Below are 21,308 nucleotides of genomic sequence, written 5' to 3'. Positions count from 1 at the left end.
ATGGTTGTGTTTCAAGCTATGAGTTTGGGTGCAGCGGTTGATTTTATACAGTGTTTTTGAACAGGCTCAGTGTCCCTGAGAGTTCAACACATGCAAACTGAACATTCATTGATCATCACATACGATGCACAAGTTCTAGGGATGTCACGATAATAGATTTTTTTTGGTATGATTATTGTCAGAGAAATAATCACGGTATTACTATTAATGTGTAAAATCAAATAGAAAATTGCTAATTATAAAATATTTTAAATATCTATTAAAATATGACCAATTATTAAAGGGACAACGAGGAGTTTTGGAAAAGCGAAGCGTTTTCACACTACATTTATGAGCCTCCGCGCGCACCGTAAAATTCTTTGACCGGCGCAAGACTATGTTATCATTCATCAAGAATTAAAGTCAGAGGTTCAAAGAGGTTCACATACCGTCGTAGTTCCGACCATAAACGGCGATTCGGCTGCGTTATTCTTATGACTCGCCACGAAGGAAACGCTGGTCGGCTCGCCCAGCATTTCCGCCACCACTAATAATAACAAAATAACGATAGAGACAGAACGATATATTTATCGAAAATGGGCCCATTAACAAGTGTGGGTAGCGGAGATTCATCCACATTAACGTGAGACTTTTTTATAACCGAATAGAAACTCCTCGTTGTCCCTTTAAAGCAGTACTAAAGAACTTTCAATTGTGGTTGAGTTTGGCGGCGCCAGTGGCCCAAAGTGGTAGTGTTTTGCCTGAAAGAAGACTCCATTTCCCATGAGCACCAGCACGTAGCGCCATAAACATCCTGATCTCCTGGTGCATGGAAATGAACAGAAGACGTCCAAGCTAAGTTTCTGTTACCAGCGGATCATTTCTCAGTAAACACACATACACAATCCGACGGAAAGGTGCCGCATTGCCTGCTCCCTCCTCGTCGTGACTCGCGAAAGTGAAACTTAAGTGAGAGCCGGGTTCCTACCATTCACCTCAAAGCTGCTTAGTGCCAGTGAAGGCGATACAGACCATAATGATATAGACCCCCTGTTATGTATTTAGTTGAGCTTTATAAGAGGGTTTGGGGGTGGCCCACTAGGGGGAGCTCTAGGCACAGGTCAGGGGGGTTACTGCTTAGTTTGGTCCTGCTGCTGTTGTTGTTGTGGTGTGAGTCCTCAGAGAGTGAGCCCGTGTTCCCTGTACTGTATCACAAAGTGCTATTAAATGCTCATGCATTCTACAGTCTACTCTCCGGTCATGCTTATAGATAAGAAGATCTAATACTGGCGACGAGGCGGATGTGTACGCTCCAGAGACTTGGAGACATACAAGGACTCACGCAGACCGAGTTACGAGAACGAACGGCAACAGCTAACAAGCGGCTAACGGCTAACAAGCGGCTAACGGCTAACAAGCGGCTAACAGGACACGGTAAAGTCGGACTTTCACTAGAGAAGCTACTCACTGTCAGATCATGGCTACTTTCGGGAGGATTGAAGAATTCTCTGGGGATAAAGAGGCTTCGTGGGAGGAGTACTCAGCGGCTGGAATGTTTTTTTGTAGCAAATGAGATCGATGACGCCGAGAAGAAAAGAGCAGTGTTGTTGAGTGTATGCGGAGCAGCCACGTACTCCATGCTACGTTCCCTGGTGGCTCCAAAGAGACCGAGTGAGGTACCGTATGCTGAGCTGATTGGCAGTCTCCAGCGCCATTTCAGCCCAAGACCTTCTGAGATAGTGCAGCGCTTTCATTTTCACAACTGTAAGCAGCAGCCAGGTCAGTCCATTTCAGCATTCATTGCGGAGCTGAGGAAGCTATCAGTGCATTGCAATTTTGGAGACCAGCTTGAGAACATGCTCCGCGACCGGATTGTGTGTGGCGTGCGGGACCCAGCCCTGCAGAGACAGTTGTTATCGGAGCCGGCGCTGACCTTCAAATCGGCTGAGGAGAAGGCTATGGCAGCGGAGACAGCAGCTCTTAATGCGAGTATGTTGCGTATGGGACTATCTGCTCCCCAGTCAGAGGAAGTTCACAAGACAACTCACACAGCTGACATTAAAAAGGAGATGGGGGCTACGATGGAGGTGAAAAAAAAGTGTTTTCGCTGTGGAGCTTTTCATAGTCCCTCAGAGTGTAAATTCAGCACGGCAGTCTGCCACTTCTGCAAGAAGAGGGGACACATCGCACGAGTCTGCATGAAGAAAGCTCAAACCAATACTGCCTCCAAGCCTGAGGACCAGCCTCAGGCTCAGACACATGCTGTTACATTGGAAAGCCTGGGCCAGGAGGAGTACTTCCTGCATCATACCTCCGCACACCAGCTGACACACAAGAGGGCGCCGTACACGGCTAAGGTAATCCTGAACAAAGTACCCCTTACTATGGAAGTAGATTCTGGTTCAGCATGCTCACTGATCAGTGAAGAGACATATCACAGCCTATGGCCAGCAGACCCACCAGCCATTATGCAGGTCACAGGGGTGCTCAAACAGTGGTCACAAGCCCAGCTACAGGTGCTAGGAAAGATTCAAGTGGAAGTCGAGTATCATGTTTTCAAAGGCACACTCTCACTTTTCGTGGTGGGAGGGGAAGGAGCAAGCCTGCTCGGCAGAGACTGGTTTCAACTACTAGGCATCGATGTGACGGGAGTGCATGCGATCCAGCACCAGTCGATACAGTCCATGCTGGAGGATTACAATGAGGTGTTTGGGGAGCTGGCGGCTTGCCAGGGACCACCTGTCTCTGTGGCCGTGGACCCAGAGGTAGCACCTAAGTTTTTCAAAGCGCGCCCAGTCCCTTTCGCGCTGCGTCCAAAAGTGGATGAGGCTTTGGACAAGCTGGTGGAGCAAGGTGTCCTGGTTCCAGTGAAGTATTCCAAGTGGGCCACGCCCATTGTGCCAATCTCTAAGAAGGATGGGAGCCTCCGGATCTGTGGTGACTACAGATGCACGGTGAACACAGCTGTACTCCCAGATGTATACCCCCTGTATCCAAACTGTTCTCCTCTCTGGCAGGGGGGATACTGTTCACAAAACTGGATCTCAAGCAGGCGTACCAACAGCTTGTCCTGGATGAAAACGCAGCGGAGCTACTGACCATGAACACACACAGGGGACTTTTTAGGCCAACAAGGCTGCAGTTTGGAGTATCAACGGCTGTGGCTATTTTCCAGAGGTTCATGGACACCCTGCTGGCAGGAATTCCAGGAGTACAACCATATCTAGATGATATCCTCATTACAGGGAAATCTCCAGAGGAACATGCAGGCAGGCTGCAGGCAGTGCTGAGTCGGGTAGCAGAGGCAGGACTCCGGCTGCAGAAAGAGAAATGTGTGTTTGCTGCAACAGAGGTGGAGTTCTTGGGATTCCGCGTGGACAAGGAGGGAGTGCACCCCACAACAGAGAAGGTGGAGGCCATCAGGAATGCACCCACACCCAAGACAAAAACGGAGTTACAGGCGTTCCTGGGACTTCTGAACTTTTACAGTTGTTTTTTAGAGGGCAAAACGACTGTTTTGGAACCATTGCACCGACTGCTGGACCATGATACAGCCTGGGACTGGACTGCAGCCCACGATGCGGCCTACAGACAGGCAAAGGAACTGCTTCAGGCGGACGGCGTGCTGGCCCATTATGATGTGCGAAAGCCCATGGTGTTGGTTTGTGATGCCTCGCCATATGGGGTTGGGGCTCTGCTGAGCCACGTGGAGCCAGATGGACGCGAAGCACCTGTATGTTTTGCCTCAAGAACCCTCACCCCAACGGAACGGAACTACGCGCAGATTGACAAGGAGGCGCTAGCTGTTGTCTTTGCTGTGAAGAAGTTCAACCAGTACGTGCTGGGGAGAGAGTTTGTTATCTACACAGACCACAAGCCGCTGTTGGGGCTAATGCATCACTCCAGGCCGGTACCACAGATGATATCACCTCGCATGCTGCGCTGGAGTTTGATGTTAGGTGCGTACCATTATGAGCTGCGTTACAGGCCCGGAAAGAAGCTTGCTAATGCTGACGCCCTGAGCCGTCTGCCCCTGGCTCACGGAGGGGCTGAGGTCCCACCCCCGCTGGAGGTGTTGTTGCTGGAAATGGTCCCTCAGGCTCCACTCCACGCAGGACGGATCAGCAGCCTGACACAGAAGGATCCAGTGCTGTCTCGTGTGTTGCACTGGTTGCTCCATGGCTGGCCGACAGGGAGGCAGGAGGAGCGTTTCCAGCCTTTCACTCAGCGGCGTGACGAACTGTCTGCACACAAGAACTGTGTGCTCTGGGGGAGCAGGGTGGTGGTGCCCCTGGCAGCGAGAGCTGACGTCCTGAAAATGCTGCATGATGCTCACCCAGGGATCGTCCATATGAAGGCCCTGGCGAGGAGCTATGTCTGGTGGCCTGGCATGGATAAAGAGGTGGAGAGGGTCGTGAGAGTCTGTGAGGCCTGCCAGCTCACCCGTCATAACCCACCCAAGGCTCCGCTGCACCAGTGGGAGTGGACCACCAAGAAGTGGTCGAGAATCCACATCGATTTTGCAGGACCGTTTCAGGGGAAGACATTTCTGATCGTGGTGGATGCCCACTCGAAATGGCTGGAGGTGTCTGTCATGCCATCTATGTCTTCTGGTGCTGTCATCAACATGCTGCGGCTGCTGTTTGCTACTCATGGTATCCCTGATGTCCTGGTGTCGGACAACGGCACAGCTTTCACGTCTATCGAGTTCAAGGTTTTCACCCAGAGAAATGGAATCAGGCACGTGACAACGGCACCGTATCATCCCTCCTCTAATGGTCAAGCTGAGAGGATGGTGCAAACTACAAAGGATGCTCTGCGGAGGATAGCCGTCGGGGACTGGCAGACTCGGTTGGCCCGTTTCCTGCTGGCCCAACACATCACACCAAACTCAACGACCGGGAAGAGCCCCGCAGAAATGCTGATGGGTCGTCGGCTGATGACCGCACTGGATCGCCTGCACCCGGACTCGCAGGATGAGGTCCGCACAAAGCAAGAGGAGCAGGCCTGTAGCCAACAACGAGGGCCGAGGCTGTTTCAACCTAGGGACTCTGTGTTTGCCCGCAGTTACACAGGGGCAAGATGGATGCCTGCGGTGGTGGAGAGGGCCACGGGGCCAGTGTCATACAGTGTGAGAGCCCCTGATGGCCAGGTACATCGGCGCCATGTGGACCAGTTGAGAGGGCGCGAGCCAGAAGTAACTGAGGGGGTTTCTCCCCAGCCCCCGCCTGCTATTGAGTCTCTGCCCCGAGAAGGAGCCCAAGAGGGGGTAGAGTCACAGTCGGGGGGGAGAGAGACAAGGGCTCCAGTGGAAGTGGGGCATTCTTCAAGCAGCCCCACAAGCTCCTCTTCAGTGCCTGTTCGCCGTCAGCCCTGCAGGCCCAGAGTTCGTCCCAAAGGGTGGGACGATTATGAACACTAACTAGGGGAAAGGAGTGTTATGTATTTAGTTGAGCTTTATAAGAGGGTTTGGGGGTGGCCCACTAGGGGGAGCTCTAGGCACAGGTCAGGGGGGTTACTGCTTAGTTTGGTCCTGCTGCTGTTGTTGTTGTGGTGTGAGTCCTCAGAGAGTGAGCCCGTGTTCCCTGTACTGTATCACAAAGTGCTATTAAATGCTCATGCATTCTACAGTCTACTCTCCGGTCATGCTTATAGATAAGAAGATCTAATACCCCCTCAGGCCATGACAGAGGTGTCATTCAACCTGTTGTAAGTCGATGTACCATCACAAAAGTTATGAAAATATTATATGAAGGTTGAAAAGTTCCTTAGTGTTGGTTTAACCCCCAGGGGAAGTGTTTGAAATATTGAAGTCATTAATTGTCATCGATACCAAATGTTTAAGTTAATTTTAATCGTTTTTTTTTTAAATTACAAATGACACTCTAGCATTTAAATTCCTACCAATTCAATGCTACGTTAGGTAAATGGACCAGCATCTGCGCATTTACCTTTACTTTGGCACCACATCTGCTGACATCTGCATCAATTAATTGTGGCATTTAATACCGCGATTAATTGTGAAAACAAGTAATTGTGACATCCCTATGCACAACGGAAGTGTTTCCAGAAGACACTAGACACACACACACACACACACACACACACACACACACACACACACACACACACACACACGTATGTTTCTTTTCTTTTAGATCTGATGAAGAGTACATCCCCTCCGCCTCACAGAAATTGCCTTCTTCTTCATCATCATCACCCTCACAGGAGCAAGGAAGTGAACCAGTGTCTGGGCGGACAAGAAAACGTGGTCGCTGCCATTCAAAATCTACATCATCACACACACACAAAAAAGTGTGTGGAACACCAACAGCATCAGATGCTGGATGGCAGACAAAAAAACTAGCAGATATGTTGCCTGAGCCCCTCCCAAATTTCTTCCCTGCTCTGACACCTGGAGTACAAGAGCGTTTGTTACCAAGCGACCCCAGCCCCTCAGCTGTTTAAAAGATTTTTTGATGAAAAATCTGTCAACATCATGTGTAACAATACAAAAAAAAACGCTGAGAAGAAAATCAATGAAGGGAAACAATCCAGGTGGAGTGATATCAGTCTCAAGGATTTCTACAAATTTGTGGGACTCTGTCACAGTAGGCTACTTTTCACCGTCCTGGCTCCAGCCTTAGTCATGTCCAGAGACACTTTCTAGGCGATGTCATGGAACCTGCACACAAGTGCTTCTTTCTTTGGAGGTTCATGCATATGGAACATATAGGGACCACAGGACGGAAACTGTGATTTAAAAAAAAAGACAAGAGAGGAACGATCAGGTGGATGAGAGACGGGCCGCTGCTTTTCGTAAAGTGGATGGACAAGAAACCGGTTACTATGTGCTCCACAATTCATACTGTGTACTCAGGTGGAATGGCGAAAAGGAATGTGAAAGATGAAGATGGACAATGGAAGCTCAAACAGATCCCGATGCCAGCCCCAGTGGCAGACTACAATAAGTACAGGGCCGGTGTAGATCCATCAGACCCGCTGGCCCAAGATTATTCAGTGCACCAAAGGTCAAAGGAGTGGCACAAATTGTTATTTCAACACTTCATAGACATTGTAGCCACAAACTCCTACGTCATTCACAAAGAGCTGAGTCAGATAAAAGGGAAACAACCCATGACCCACTCCAAGTTCCTGGAGACCCTCATTTCTGAACTTTGTGGCATTTCATCAGACATGATAGTTGTCCCACCGAACAGACGAGCTACAACAGAAACTCTATCCACACCAAGCTGGCAAATCTGTCATACAGACCTGCTACCCTGTAGCTATAAAGCCAGATGCAAACAAGTTCAAAAAGGCCACAGAAGGAAGGCGGCACTGTTTACACTGCAGAAGAAAGACTGCATGGAAGTGTCCATATTGTGAAGTGTGACTGTGCATGATTTTAGACAGGAACTGTTTTGTTGACTGGCATGACGCTGTAGCAGACAAGCCAGGTCTGGCCTGATGCAAGTCCTTCATGCATGCATTGTATGTGTGGCATGATCTGATATCACCAAGTAATTAACAGCCCGGGGATAGTTCAACATTTTGGCAAATTGGCCCATTGCCATAATCCCTTTAGTCATAGCAGTAGGTTCGTTACCTTTATTTGTCGGTGCAAGCTATTTTTAGAACGGCGGAGCAGAGCAGCAGGCTGCTCAGGGCTATGCTATGGAGGCTATGGGAATTTCTTGGTTTCCCTCATCAAACTCATCAAATACACAATCCAACAACTCCAAAAGGCTGTCGTGGACAAGTTGTGAGCTGCACATTCACCACGCTATGAGATAATAACGGAACGTTACAAGACGGAGTTGTTTTAGAGGTAAATTCATGCAAAACAGCTGATGCGCGTTGCGTTCAGGGACAGTTTTTCAGCAAGCAGTCTCTGTATTTACCCTGTATTTATCTCGAAAACGGCTCCGTTTCGTAACGTTCCATTATTATCTCATAGCATGGTGATCGTGCAGGTCACAACTTGTCCACGTTGGGATTGTCTATTTGATGAGTTTGATGAGGGAAATCAAGAAATTCCTTTAGCCTCCATAGCATAGCCCTGAGCAGCCTGCTGCTCTGCTCTTCGGCGGCGTTATTCTCATGACTCGCCACGAAACCGAAAGTAAAGAAACGCTGGTTGGCTCGACCAGCATTTCCACCACCACTAATAATAACATAATAACAATAGAGACAAAACGATATATTTATTGAAAAAGGGCCCATTAACAAGTGTGGGTAGCGGTGATTCATCCACATTAATATGAGACTTTTTTTATAACCAAATAGAAACTCCTCGTTGTCCCTTTAAGTTGTAGGCTAAAATAAAGAGACAGAGTATACTGATACCTGAATGTGGAAATTTGGCTATGGTTAAATGGTCAATATTCATCCAAATAAAACATAGTTGGTATTTGTGCCTTCATCAGGATGGGGACAGTAATTGTTACTTTCTTACCATTTGATGATGAGTTCCTCATTGAATCCATTGATTTGCTATTTCACTTGATTGAATAAAATTAGAACAAAGTATTGTACAAATATTGGTACTATACATAAAGCTACAGAAATATAAATATAAGCACCAAAACCTTCAAAATTAATTGGGATTTTTTTCCACTTTGTGTTATTTTCATGTTTTATAGTTCTTCAACAGCAATAAAAATGTCCTGCATAAATACACTTCCATAGTTCGTTTCCAGGTCATTTTATGATGAATTTAAGAAAATACTTTTCAGCGTTAATTTCAACCACAGAATGGTAATGTTGAATGGACGTCTTTCGAGTTGTTAGGTCTTAACGGAGCCTTGGTGACATGGCACAGCTGCATCTTCCAGTGGTCTCAGACCCAGTCCAGAGAGACAGTAATCTATGACACTACTGTTGTAGAACTGGAGGGAGACAGAGGAGATGACATGAAGCATTTGTTTTTGGTTAGATTTAAATCTGTATTTTCAATCAATATGATCCTTCCAGACAAACCACCAAATGTGCCCTGACTTGTGGAAAATACCTCTGGTGCAGCTGTATCCACAGTCCATCCTTCACCTTTCATCTGTTGTTAGTGTGACTGATGAAACCAATGGTTCAGCCACTGATGATAGAGATAATTGATTGCTAACAGGGTGGTGATGGACAGAAAACATGGAGAAAGAGGGAGTGGTTAGATATTGTTCTTCATACCAGAAAGTGGAAGTGAAGTCAATAATTAATGAGTTCAGTTAAGTCAGTACATTTCTCTAATGATATGGATTGGTTGTTTGCTCTGCTCTTATCATGATCCAGCTCTGTTTTATTTTTACAGCGATATTTATTGGCTGCATTAGTTATCCCAAGAGCAGAGGGGAAAAGTTATGAAATGTTTGCTATGAAACAGGTATGTATATAAAAAATAAATTTTAAAAAATCCCAAAGGGACTTTAGGGGTTTGTATATTCCGTAAAAATCCAATGAAATTAATTATTGGAATACCGTAGTTCATTTTTGTGGTGCAACAGAATCCTTTGGTACCGCCTGCAGAGAACCAATCATGCTCTAGAAATATTAAATTGATATTCTAGTTCAAACACCATTAATAACCAGTAATATTGCAATATGAAAATAACTCTATTCAACATTCATTGTATACAATAAACAGCAATATCCACACTACTGCAGCCTAATGCTGTTGTTCATACTCCGGTGCTGTAGGTGGCTGTAGCACCTAGAGTTTGGAATTACAGCCCGCGAAAACTGCTGAAAGCCTCAGATATGGCAGTGATTTCACCACTGTGTGTGTAGAGCCAACATATATTGCATTTTAATATCTGGGCAACACTGGTACAAGAGACTGTTGAATCCTTCCCTCAATATGTTTACAAGTATTGTAATGTTTCTTTTAGATCTGATGAAGAGTCTTCTAATTCATCACCCTCATCAAGAGCAAAGAAGTGAACCAGTGTCTAGGCGGACAAAAAAAAAAACTACATCATCACACACACAAAAGTGTGTGGAACACCAACATACAGCATCACCTGCAGGTTCTGGTATGAGCTGGTCAGTGTAAAGCTACTGCCATGCAAACATTCAGAAGCAAAAAGTGTTTTGCAAAGGGCTTTCAAAGTGAAAGGATGAATATTTGCTTCTTTCTAAAAAATAATTACTATGTATACTAGCATTGACACATCTGCCTCTTCCAGTGGTCTCAGACCCAGTCCAGAGACAGTAATCACTGTTAGAGAGCCGAAGGGAGACAGAGGAGGTAACACGAAGCATTTGTTTGTGTGGTTAGATTCAAATCTGTATTTTCAATCAATATGATCCTGCCAGCCAAACCACCAAATGTGCCCTGACTTGTGGAAAATACCTCTGGTGTGTTCTGCTGCAGCTGTATCCACAGCTTTTTATTTGGTCTCACCAGTGTGACTGAGGAGGTTATAAGAGGAAACCAACATTAGTCCTGCGACACATTCTTCAAGTCTCCGTCCTTCATTCTTTGAAGATAATTGATTGCTAACAGGGTGGTGATGGACAGAAAAGGGAGCGTATCAATGTTCCCCGTTTTTCCCAAAAAGGGTCCTATGTTATGTATCGATGGACTCTCTCTATCTATCTGGCCTGTGTAGCCTCTACCTGGTCTTTTTACTAAACTTAACCAACTCCTTTCTTCATTGCCTAAACCCAACCAATGGGACAATTCCACTTCTCACTCAAAGTCACAACTCAACTTCTCACACAAAAATAGGCAAAAATAGGCTATGCCAAGTCACTCACTAAGAAAAACTAAGATACGTATAAGAAAGATGTATACCTTGTTTTTACAACTTCAACCGACAAATGTGAAACATAGTTATAGCACTAGAGAGGCCTCAGTAAACAACTTCACCTTGCCTTTACCTAAAACCAACGCACTCAAAAGGTCAGTTACGTATAGAGCTGTAGCTCACTGGAACAGTCTCCCTTCACACTTGATCACAACCACGGGAATGTCCAGTTTTAAAATTAAACTGAGAGAAGCTGTGTTTCGTCATAATATTATGTTGCAATAGACTACTATTAAATTAGGCAATCATGTTAAGTTGAATTCAAGCATGTTAGTACACCTGCGTTGAACATTTATGCTTGAGGTTATCTCATGTATACTCTTCTATAATCATGTAACTATTTTATAATCATGTAAAAAACTATATTACTCCTCTTGATCATGTTAACTCATTTACATTGTACTACTTAATATGCATTTCTATAATCTTGTTAATATATTCAGGATAAATGATTTTATGTCATTCTTTGTATAAACACTGTATTGTTGGAATAAGTGTTTGATATAATGTGGACCCCAGGAAGAATAGTCTGCATCATTATCTAGACTAATGAGGATCCAAAGAATACAATAAACAATAAACTCACAACTCCACTTCCAGGTATGGATACAAAAATTGCATGTTCCTGGGTCCTTTTGGGGAAAAGCGGGAACATAGAACCCTTTTTTAGAAAAAGCGTTCTGTGTTCCCCGGTCCCATACAAAGTGGGGAACATAGGACCCGGGGAACACAGGGATGATCCTGACAGAAAACATGGAGGGAGAAGGAGCGTTTGGTTTATCATTTACCATAAAGTGAAAGTGAGGTCATTAGTTGTTAAGCCGTTAAGTTTTGGTTATTGTTTTCTTTCATATATTGTGTGTATTAGGGGTGTTTCCTATTGGTTGATATCATATACTGGCATGACATGTATCTAAACTAATCTGTGTAATTTATTTTCCCCTAGTTTTTTAGTTGTATCGATCAGTTATAATGCTTTCATTAATTAACCTTTGGGTCAATGTCTGTGCTTTCATTTCTGTGTTTCAGCAGGAATGATATGACCGAGGTTACTACTGCTATGTGGCTCAACGCTGCTAGTCTCCTTTAAACATTTTCAATCCAGCACTTTATTTTATGCTACACCAATAACATGTAACAAGATGTAATTTGTATTAAATTGGACAAAACTACAAATATATGCTTTAATAGACAGTAAACATAGTTTCACCCCATTTACACACCACAGGCTACACCTTAATTATGCTGTAATGAGAAAACACCTCCAAAAATATACACTAATTACTCTTATCAGATTACAGAGCAAAGAGTAGACCCAAATCTACTTTTAGATACCATTCTGTAAGATCTAAAGAGAGACGTAAACTACTCTGTTGATTTGCATCCAAAATGTGTTATATTTGGACGCAATTCCATAAATGATGCTGTTACACATCACACTGAAATTCTTCTATCTTGGACCCACAATATGAGAAATATAGATTCTTCTCACATCACATAAAAAAAATTCTTGTTTAAAAACTTTCTGTATCTAAATGCAGTGTTGACAAAAATGTCTGATCAGACCAACGAGACTACCAGGATGTAAACTTCTGGATGTAAACTAGAATTCTGTATTGTTTGTATTGTGCTTACAGTTTGAAATGTGTAAAGACTGTTTTGAAAAATAAGCCAAAACGCTGTAAATAATGTGGTCAAAACAACTTATCTGTGTTAAAAGCCTGTATACATCACATCCCACCAAAAGAAGCATCAAGACAGCTCAAGATTGAAATCTCATTTATTTTAGTTATGTACAGGAGAAAAATGCTAATTTCACAATTAACAGGAAAATAAAAAATAACGTCTCATCTCTGTGACCTTTGTATCAGAGGTGTCCTAGTCCATGACGACGGCCCCCTGTCCCCCTCATAGACTGACATACATGCACCCAGTTCCTCTCATACGCCGCCTCTCTCTCTCTCTCTCTCTCTCTCTCTCTCTCTCTCTCACTCTCTCGTCACTTTAAAATGTTAAAAAATTTATTTTTCTCTGGTAGATATGTTATACTGCATTTGTGGGTAGCTGTGCTGTTGCTGTGAGTCGCTGCTGATGTTAAAATTATCCTGGGTTTTAGTGCATTTCTAAGCAGTGAGTAGGGACGTATGTGTGAGACTCTAGTCAAATATAATTCTCTGTACGTGCCATCCTGTCAAACCCTCGGGCTTACGCACCATTTCTATGCAGATACACAATGGCATTGAGGTGAGTGAGTGATCGGCCGCACGCTGGACAACTTTAACCCACTTTAAATTCAGTTCACAAACATGATCCAGCCCCGGGTGGGTGGGGGGGGGGGGGGTAGATGAGCGGTGATCTCTCAGTCTTGTGATTAACAAACGCAAAATAACAAAAACTATCCCACTGAATGAACAGCTGTTCTTTATTTGCTTCACTCCTGTCCAAACCCCTCCGTCTCCTCGATGGCAAACAGGAGTTTCTCTCGGAGCTGCTCCAGACTTCTGTAGGGAGGCAGGTCCAGACGGTTGAAGCTGTGAGGAAGAGGAGGAGACGGGCCAGTCACTACACCATCAGTCAGCTGTGTGAGCCACATTATCTACATCCCTCCGTGACTTCAGACACACCAGAGGTTAAAGGCACCATCGGCATCGGGATGGGAATCTTGATTGGTCACTATGAGCAGATACTTCCTGCATTTCAAATGACTGATAGAAATCTGAAAGTGCTCCTACATTTGAAATGTGGTTTAGAGAACTGGGAAATGTATTACACTTGGAGAAAATCAGGTATATTATATCTGCCAAAGAGGAAATATTTTTTTAAGTCTGGCAACCTTTTTTCGATTTAATGTCTAAAAACTGAATTAGTGCTATTCTGCTGTTGTGCCTTTTATTTTATACATACTATATGTCCTGTTTGTCTCATGTCAGAAGAAACTCTGTCAAAAAACCTGTACTGTTCTGTTTAGCACCACCATCTCTTGTTAATATGTATCTATTTTTTCTGTTAAAAAAGCAATAAAAATAAATACACAAATGACTGATAAAAACACAGCTGTCTTTACTGAAGCTAACACTGACCTTCAACCCAACCCAAGCTAACCAAAACAAACCATCTATCAAAGCCCTTATCAACTTCCATTTACATAATTTACAGCATCATCAACACAACCAACATCGACCTTTGAGAACAGTAAAGTATTGTGGACCTTTCAGTCACATGTTATGGCCTTCCTCTTGGCTCTTTGAGTATTTGAGTTCATGTTTGTGCGCAGTGTAACAGACGAGGTGTAGCTCACCATGTGTGGCTTCTTGGAAGCCAAGTCTCCTTCCCCACCTTGTCTATGCAGAACTTCTGGGGACCATTACTTCCTGCAGGGTAAAAAAGATAGAAAGAGGGTCTTAAAAACCTCTTTCTTCATGTAAACAATCATGAAATACCTGATGTTAATAGGTAACTTTTCTGCTTCTATCTCTCTCTCTTTTTTTTTCTTAGTATATTTTTGGGGGCTTTTTCGCCTTTAATGGACAGCACAGTAGAGAGAGAGAGAGAGAGAGAGAGAAAATAAGGAGGCAGGGAAAAAAGTTACTCAAAATACTCAAAAACACAACTGTGATGCTTTAATTGTGAAAATCTTGAATCACCGATGGACAATAATAAAGTGAAAGGGCATAAATATGTGATGCAACTATCTCCCACTGCCCAACAACACCCCCCAGCTGTGAACATGAAGTTGTGAGTTGTGACTGAACCTATGAGCTCAGCGAAGCCTCCGACCGGCAGCCGACAGGTTCCCGTCACAAACTGCAGCAGACGGATCCTCTTCTCATTGTCCATCTCCTTCACCACCTGCAGGAACACCAGCATGCACACTCACATCAGCCCTCACATCAACCTCAGCATCAGCAGCTGTGTGTGTGTGTGTGTGTGTGTGTTTGTACCTGCCAGAACCAGTGGATCTGCTTGCTGTTCTTGGTGTAATGTCTGTAGATGGTGTTCTTCTGCCAGTCGGCCAAGTCGATCTCCTGCATCCCACACAGCATCAGCTGCAACACACGGACACCACGGTATTTATTGATGACATACTATGTACATTCATCCTGACCTTGAGCTGCAGTTTTAGGGCCCAATTACACTGTACAACAAACAGGAAGTTGACAATTTTGAGTTGAATGTACAATTTCCCCTCTGTTGTAGGGATTTTGTCCGATCAACTTCCAATTTGATCAGCCTCAACTTAAAAACCTTCATGATTAAAAGTGATTAAAAGTTAGAATTTTTGAGGGGGCTTGGCCATGGCTGTGACCCCAATTCCAATCAACAAATGGCCAAGTGGTTTAAATAGGAAACAAACAGTGTTCATCTTAAACATGAAATGAAATTATATACAGTGTATATACACATACATAGTAGCCTATTGTCTGGTGGGACTTCACATAAAATTAATTGTGTATCTTTCTTCAATAATGCCAGGAAATGTGTCATTCGCTGACAATCACTGACCTGAAAATGATTTTATATTGATAGATTTTTTATTTCGTACATAAATAAATATATATGAACAGACTGAGCTTCTGCTGCACTGAGTGTAATGAATGGTTTAATAATGAATCTCATGCCCCGCCCACTCCTCACCTCCAGCTCCTTCTCGTCAAAGTAGCGGAGCCACTCCAGAGGAACCACTTCGTTGAAGCCGTCCAGGAAGGCTTTGGTCTGCTCCTCCACGCCGCGGGTGAACCTCCAGTCCGTCAGCAGGCTGGGGGGGAGGGGGACACTGGTTGCTTTTTGTGGTTTGCATTTGTTGATGCAGTTGTACTTTTTCATTCTCGTCTCTGGGCCCGTACCTGATGTACTCTTCCTTGTTCTCCTCCGTGACCAGCTCGTTCTCCCCGTCGTCCTTCAGCTGGTGAGTGGAAACTTTCCCCAGGATCTCCATGTCCTGTGCAAAATACAGCTCCACACCGCACTCCTCCAGGTTGTTGTCTCTGCGTGCACACGTGCACACACACACACACACACGTTACAACACTGATAACTCACTGATAATTGACCGTGGAGCTTCTTCTTGTCTGGTTTCTATTGACGTCTTTCTGTAGTGGTGTGACACTGTGTGTGTGTTCAGGGGTCCGTTTCACAAAGCAGGTTCAACAAACTCTGAGTCTAATCCTGAACTCTGAGTTGATCTACTCTGAGATAGGAAACTCAGAGTTTTGGGTTTCAGAACAGGTGATAACAGTTCGTTCATTCAACTCTGAGTAACTTGACCGTGAGTTACGGGGAGATGAAAAGCCCTCATCAATGGAACAAAGATAACATGATTCACCATGGCAACCAGCAAACAAAAGCCTCGCCCCTCCCACTTCTCACGGTGGAGTGACGTATGAATGCTGACGCAGAATCATGTAAGAAATCTCGAGAGTTATTCAACATTGTGTGTTTGAGCAGGTGCAACTCCAAATGTGTGTTTGATATGTTCAAGTTTGTCTCCATTATAACGTGACGGGGATGTGCGTGTAGTCATCAATCACCTGGAAATAATCCATAAGTGGATCGACCTACTATGAAAAAAATAAGAGAGAAGTGCAATTGTCTCTGAACTGTGTGCGTGTCGTGTCATGTGAGGGTTGTTGAGATAAACTGACGGTGCAGAACAACGGGAACGATCAAACTAATCCTCATGGAGAATCAAACATCCAGTTGAGGTCTAATAATCCTCCTGACGGAGTTTACACATCCTGTCAGCCGCTGCTTTCAGTCTGCAGCTTCAGATAAAAAGGAGAAACTCAGGGTTAGTTGGAGAAAACCTGCTCCCGACCAGGTTAGGTTCACGGAGTGTGTTGCCATAGTAACTGACTCCGAGCTTCAGTTACCTCTCTTTGTGAAACGGGCTGGAGTTACTCCTCTTTCCCTGGTTTGAGTTACCTCCCTTTCTGAAATGGAAAACCCAGAGTTTGCCTCATTTCAGGGTTAACAGACTCAGAGTTTTCACTAAACCTGCTTTGTGAAACGGACCCCAGGTCTGTGAGTCATAACTCAGGTTTTTGTCAAGAGTTTCAGATGTTTTGGACGTTGATATTTCATGACTTGTTTAATGATCTTAATCATCGGATTTGGTTTGGAGTAGTGATGTAACTCGTGTTTTTCCGACCTGTGAAGGCGTACCAGTTCGATCTGGTACGAGTTCACGGGTCGGAAGTTACGAGTGGCCGTTATAGTGAACTTCCACAGGCAACAGGTCGGAAAAACACGAGTTACGGGTTGCCTGGAACGCTACAAAGTCGTAAGTCGTGACTTGAAGCCGTAACTTACGGTTTCAAAAGCCTGCCTGGAACGCAGCATTAGCCAAAACGACCGGATCGCTTACTTCTGCTTTAATTTCACAACATTAAGAATGTGTAAAATCAAACATAGTCAAAATATAATCACATTACTCATTGTTTACACAAATATTTAAAGTATCTGTTAATATAGGACCAATTATTAACCCCCCAGGGGAAATGTTTGAAATATTCAGGTCATAAATTGTCATCTATACCAAATGTTGACGTTTATTTTAATCGTTTTTTGTTTTGTTTTGTTTTTTTAATTAAAAATGACACGCTAACATTTAAATTCCTACCAATTCAATGTTACGTTAGTTAAATGGACCGGTATCTGTGCATTAACCTTTATTTTTGCGCACATCTGCCAATAACGTTCCAACATCATCTTTTTGGGAAAGTAACAGTATTTAGGAATCATTATGATTAATTAATTGTGGCTTTTAATACCACGATTAATTGTGAAAACAAGTAATGGTGACATCCCTAGTTTGGAGATCAGCTTGAGTAAGCAGTAATATAAGATACAAGAAGCTCTGAGCACCTTTGATTTTGTCAGAGTGAAACAGTTTGGAGAGCCCTGCTTTACACTGAAACATACACCCGATGGCTGCCCACAGCTGACTAACACACTCTCAGAGACCTGCTGTGTGTTACTTACTTGACCCATATGATGGAGTTGTAGAACTCGGGGTCTATGGACTCCAGGTCTTTGAGCGTGGGCTTCTTGTCCAACATGCGCTTGTAGAACGGCAGCGTGAAGCCGGTGTCGATGAACTTTCCGTGGTAGAGAGCCTGCAGGGACGATTCACACAGAGACGCTGTCACTTCACTAAACCTCACAATATGGAGGTGGAGAGTTCTTCCACACAGCTTCAATGGGCTGTTGGAGGTTATGGTATGGCATTCAGTTGTGATGGTCATTCAGGGTGAGAGAGGGAGGGAAGGAGGTGACCGTCCTCACAGCTACAGTAAAACTAGAGAAGCAGAAAACAGCCAGACGAAGCTGTTTAATGTTGAAAAACCACAGAGCAGCCGCGAGCCAAGAGAAACACAGACTGAGTCAGTCACAGTTTGTTCTGTCCTACGCTATCCTCACTGACCAGACACACACACACACACACACGATGATTTACAGACAGCACAAGGTGTTAGTGGAAAACAAAGGCCAATGATGTAAAGTAAAAAAAAACTGCAGGTGGAGAAGAGATACATGTAAAGCGAGTGGATGAATGCAGAGACAAACATCTTTATAAGGCATTTCTGGACTAAATGTAGGCAGCTGCTAGTGGGTGTGGGCTGGGTGCGGCAGTGAGCTCATGGTGTGGGTGAGGGGTGGGGTTGTCAGACGGAGGGACGGGACCTGCAGCTTCCTGGATCTGATCCCAGAGAGAAGACATTACAGTTCACACTGGGCCTTGTGTATACTGAGGGTCTACACCACAACACACACATGACCACGACAACACACAGACCGTCAAACACTGAGAACATCAGGATCCTCACCATCCACATCCTACTACACTGAAGTCTGTTCATACTTTTACCAAGAAAACAGATGAGCATTCAGATGTGGGCAAAGTGGTTCATTAAGAGATGAGGAGTGGGACACAGAGGCACCTGCATCACCATAGACCCTGTGTTTCATAAGGAGACTACTTTTGGCTCATCACCATCATTAACACTTTGAAAAGTTTGTGAAGAAACTCAGTCTTGTCTTTTATTACGTATATTACGTCTTTAATCTTCTGATACAACAGTTTTTCTTGAAATATTATGATATTCCTTTCTATTTCCTTTCCTTGATATATAATATTATATATTTTCCTTTATATACACTGTATACGTATACTATATATATATATATATACAGCTCTGGAAAAAATTAAGAGACCATTTCAAAATGATCAGTTCCTCTAGTTTTACTATTCATAGCTATGTGTTTGAGTAAAACGAACACTTTTGTTTCATTCTATAACCTACTGACAAAATTTCTCCCAAATTGGAAATAAAAATATTGTCATTTAGAGCATTTATTTGCAGAAAATGGCAACAGGTCAAATGACATTAGACCTTGCATAATGCAAAGAAAACAAGTTCATATTCATTTTAAAACAACACAACACTACTTTTTAAACTTAAGAAGAGTTTAGAAATAAACATTGGTGGAATAATCCCAATTTTTTAAAATGTATAATCTTTCTTCCTCATTAAATATGATTTGGTTCAGGTGATCAGCTAAGTAGAGTGAGGTGCTTGTGTTGGAGTTCAATAGACACTGGAATCCATGGCTGCTGCCATAGCAACATGTAGAGAAGCTGATTTATTAACAACATTTTGGAGTGGTCTCTTTATTTTTTCTAGAGATGTATATATATACACTGTATATATATGTTTGGGAGGGGGACAGTCATGTGTATATTATATATATATTTATTTTTTCCTGGATGTTGCTGTGAGACTCCACTGATGCTGTAGGCGTGGCCATAACGTGTGTTTTTGTGCCGTGCTGTTCGGTCCACTACACTGACTAGGTTTCAGAGTGTTTGTGAGGGGAACAGTCATGTGTTGCTCTGAAAGAAAGCCCTCCACTAACTGCTGCAGCACAGACAGTGAGTTTGAAGTTTCATCAGTAGGTTCATTTTACAACAAAGAAGGAAAAAGGCAGAACGCTGCCTGTTGCCGTTGAGTCGACAGGCCTTGAACATTCCTGAGAGAAAAACTCTTGATTTTGATAAAACTGTGAAGAAGTGAAGCTCACCATGGCAATGAAGCGTCCAATGAATCGGAAGTATGTGAGGTGGTCTGGGTTGATGGAGGAGGCCGGGTTGATCTGCAGACAGTAGTTGTTCTTGCCGGCGTATTCAAACAGACAGTACATGGGGTTGAGGACCTCGTGGGACAGCAGGAAGAACCACTCCCTGCAGAGCCAGAGGACAGACGGCGTCAATACAGGAGAGGGACAGGGGACAGCAGAGAGGAAACCTTTCTCAGCTCCATCACACACACACACACTCAATATTTTGAAAAGAAACAGCCGTGAAGCAGGATAAATCTGAGATGTGACAATGTAACAACAGTCATCTTGATGAAAAGCTGCTTTCAGGAGCGGTTAAGTTCATTTTAGTGGCCGATGTATGAAAATAACACAGAACACAATTTGTTAACAGCAAAACACAATGGACAAAACAATTATCACATTCAATATTTGATCCAAGACAGAAAATGATCAGTATGATAAATAATTTAAATGACCAAAAAAACCACACGTTTGTTTGAATGTTGTTGTGCATCTGAATCTGTCTCTGACCAACAAACCTGGATACTACAGGTTTTTCCAGCTTCTACTGATCACTGCCTGAGCAGCTTGAGCCTTAGTCACAGGACGTTAGGATGAGTGAGGTGAAGAGAGCAACTATGGGATGGACAGAACTGCTACTGAGTCTGTAGCCTTGTGTCTGTGCTGCCATCACTTTATGATCCATGTTTGTTTTTTCTCCTTCCTTCTTTAACTCAACATATCAACAGAGACAAATATGCGGAAGAAGAGGCTGCCAGACTTTAGCCTGATTCATGTCATTCTTGTTCATTACGCCTGACTTAATAAAGGCAGTTGTGCCAATTAAATAATATTTCCACTTAATCTTTTATTGATTAACCCTGAAAAACACACTGGTGCAGATTACATCACTGCCTCTGGTTTATAGGGAACAGTTTGACTTTTCTGCATTGAATGAGAGTTTAAAAGAGAGTATTGATCCCGTCTCATGTGTGTCCACAGACTCTGCTGGTTGCCTGGTAACCTCTTAGTGAGGATTTGAGGATGCAACTTCACATAAAACCATACATCGTTGTTTTTGCTTTGGATTAGGAGCCGATGTAACATGTGACGGGTGGACGGGACAGTTTGTCCAGCAGTGCCCCCCAGCCTCCAGTCTGCATGAGAAGATAACGGTCTGATGGCTTTAGTTGTGTGTTGAACAGCTACGCAAAAGACAAGTTCTCATCTAACTCTGCGAAGAAAGTGAAAACACTTTTCTCCCAAAACATGAGGAAGTAATTTCTTTAATGAGAATAAGACACTGGTCTCTCTTTAATCAGGCTTTTGAAAACAACAGAGCAGCTTTAGAAAACAAAACTTTTATTAACCTGCTCTGGACAGAGGTAGAACATAACACACATTAACATATTTACACACATCCCACAA

General features: G+C 43.7%; 1 protein-coding gene across 4 annotated transcripts in view; it reads right to left on the bottom strand.

Moving 5' to 3' along the window:
• Positions 1-12,543: 12,543 nt before the first annotated feature.
• Positions 12,544-21,308, bottom strand: part of wwp2 (WW domain containing E3 ubiquitin protein ligase 2) — a 74,175-nt gene continuing 65,410 nt past the window's right edge. For all 4 annotated transcript variants that reach the window (XM_085778291.1, XM_085778294.1, XM_085778292.1 and 1 more), the window contains 8 exons: positions 19,863-20,022; positions 17,763-17,896; positions 15,626-15,766; positions 15,417-15,537; positions 14,723-14,827; positions 14,534-14,630; positions 14,080-14,152; positions 12,544-13,312 (listed from right to left, as the gene is read on the bottom strand). In XM_085778291.1, the coding sequence (XP_085634417.1) occupies positions 13,213-13,312; positions 14,080-14,152; positions 14,534-14,630; positions 14,723-14,827; positions 15,417-15,537; positions 15,626-15,766; positions 17,763-17,896; positions 19,863-20,022 (931 nt within the window). In that variant the 3' untranslated portion in view covers positions 12,544-13,212. The remainder of the gene's footprint in view (positions 13,313-14,079; positions 14,153-14,533; positions 14,631-14,722; positions 14,828-15,416; positions 15,538-15,625; positions 15,767-17,762; positions 17,897-19,862; positions 20,023-21,308) is intronic.

Source organism: Trachurus japonicus, chromosome 6 (genome assembly GCF_045865225.1).
Source record: "Trachurus japonicus isolate A0001 chromosome 6, Traja_1.0".
Lineage (NCBI taxonomy): Eukaryota > Metazoa > Chordata > Actinopteri > Carangiformes > Carangidae > Trachurus > Trachurus japonicus.
The sequence above is the reverse complement of the archived record's forward strand: the minus strand, read 5'-3'. Positions and strand labels throughout refer to the sequence as shown.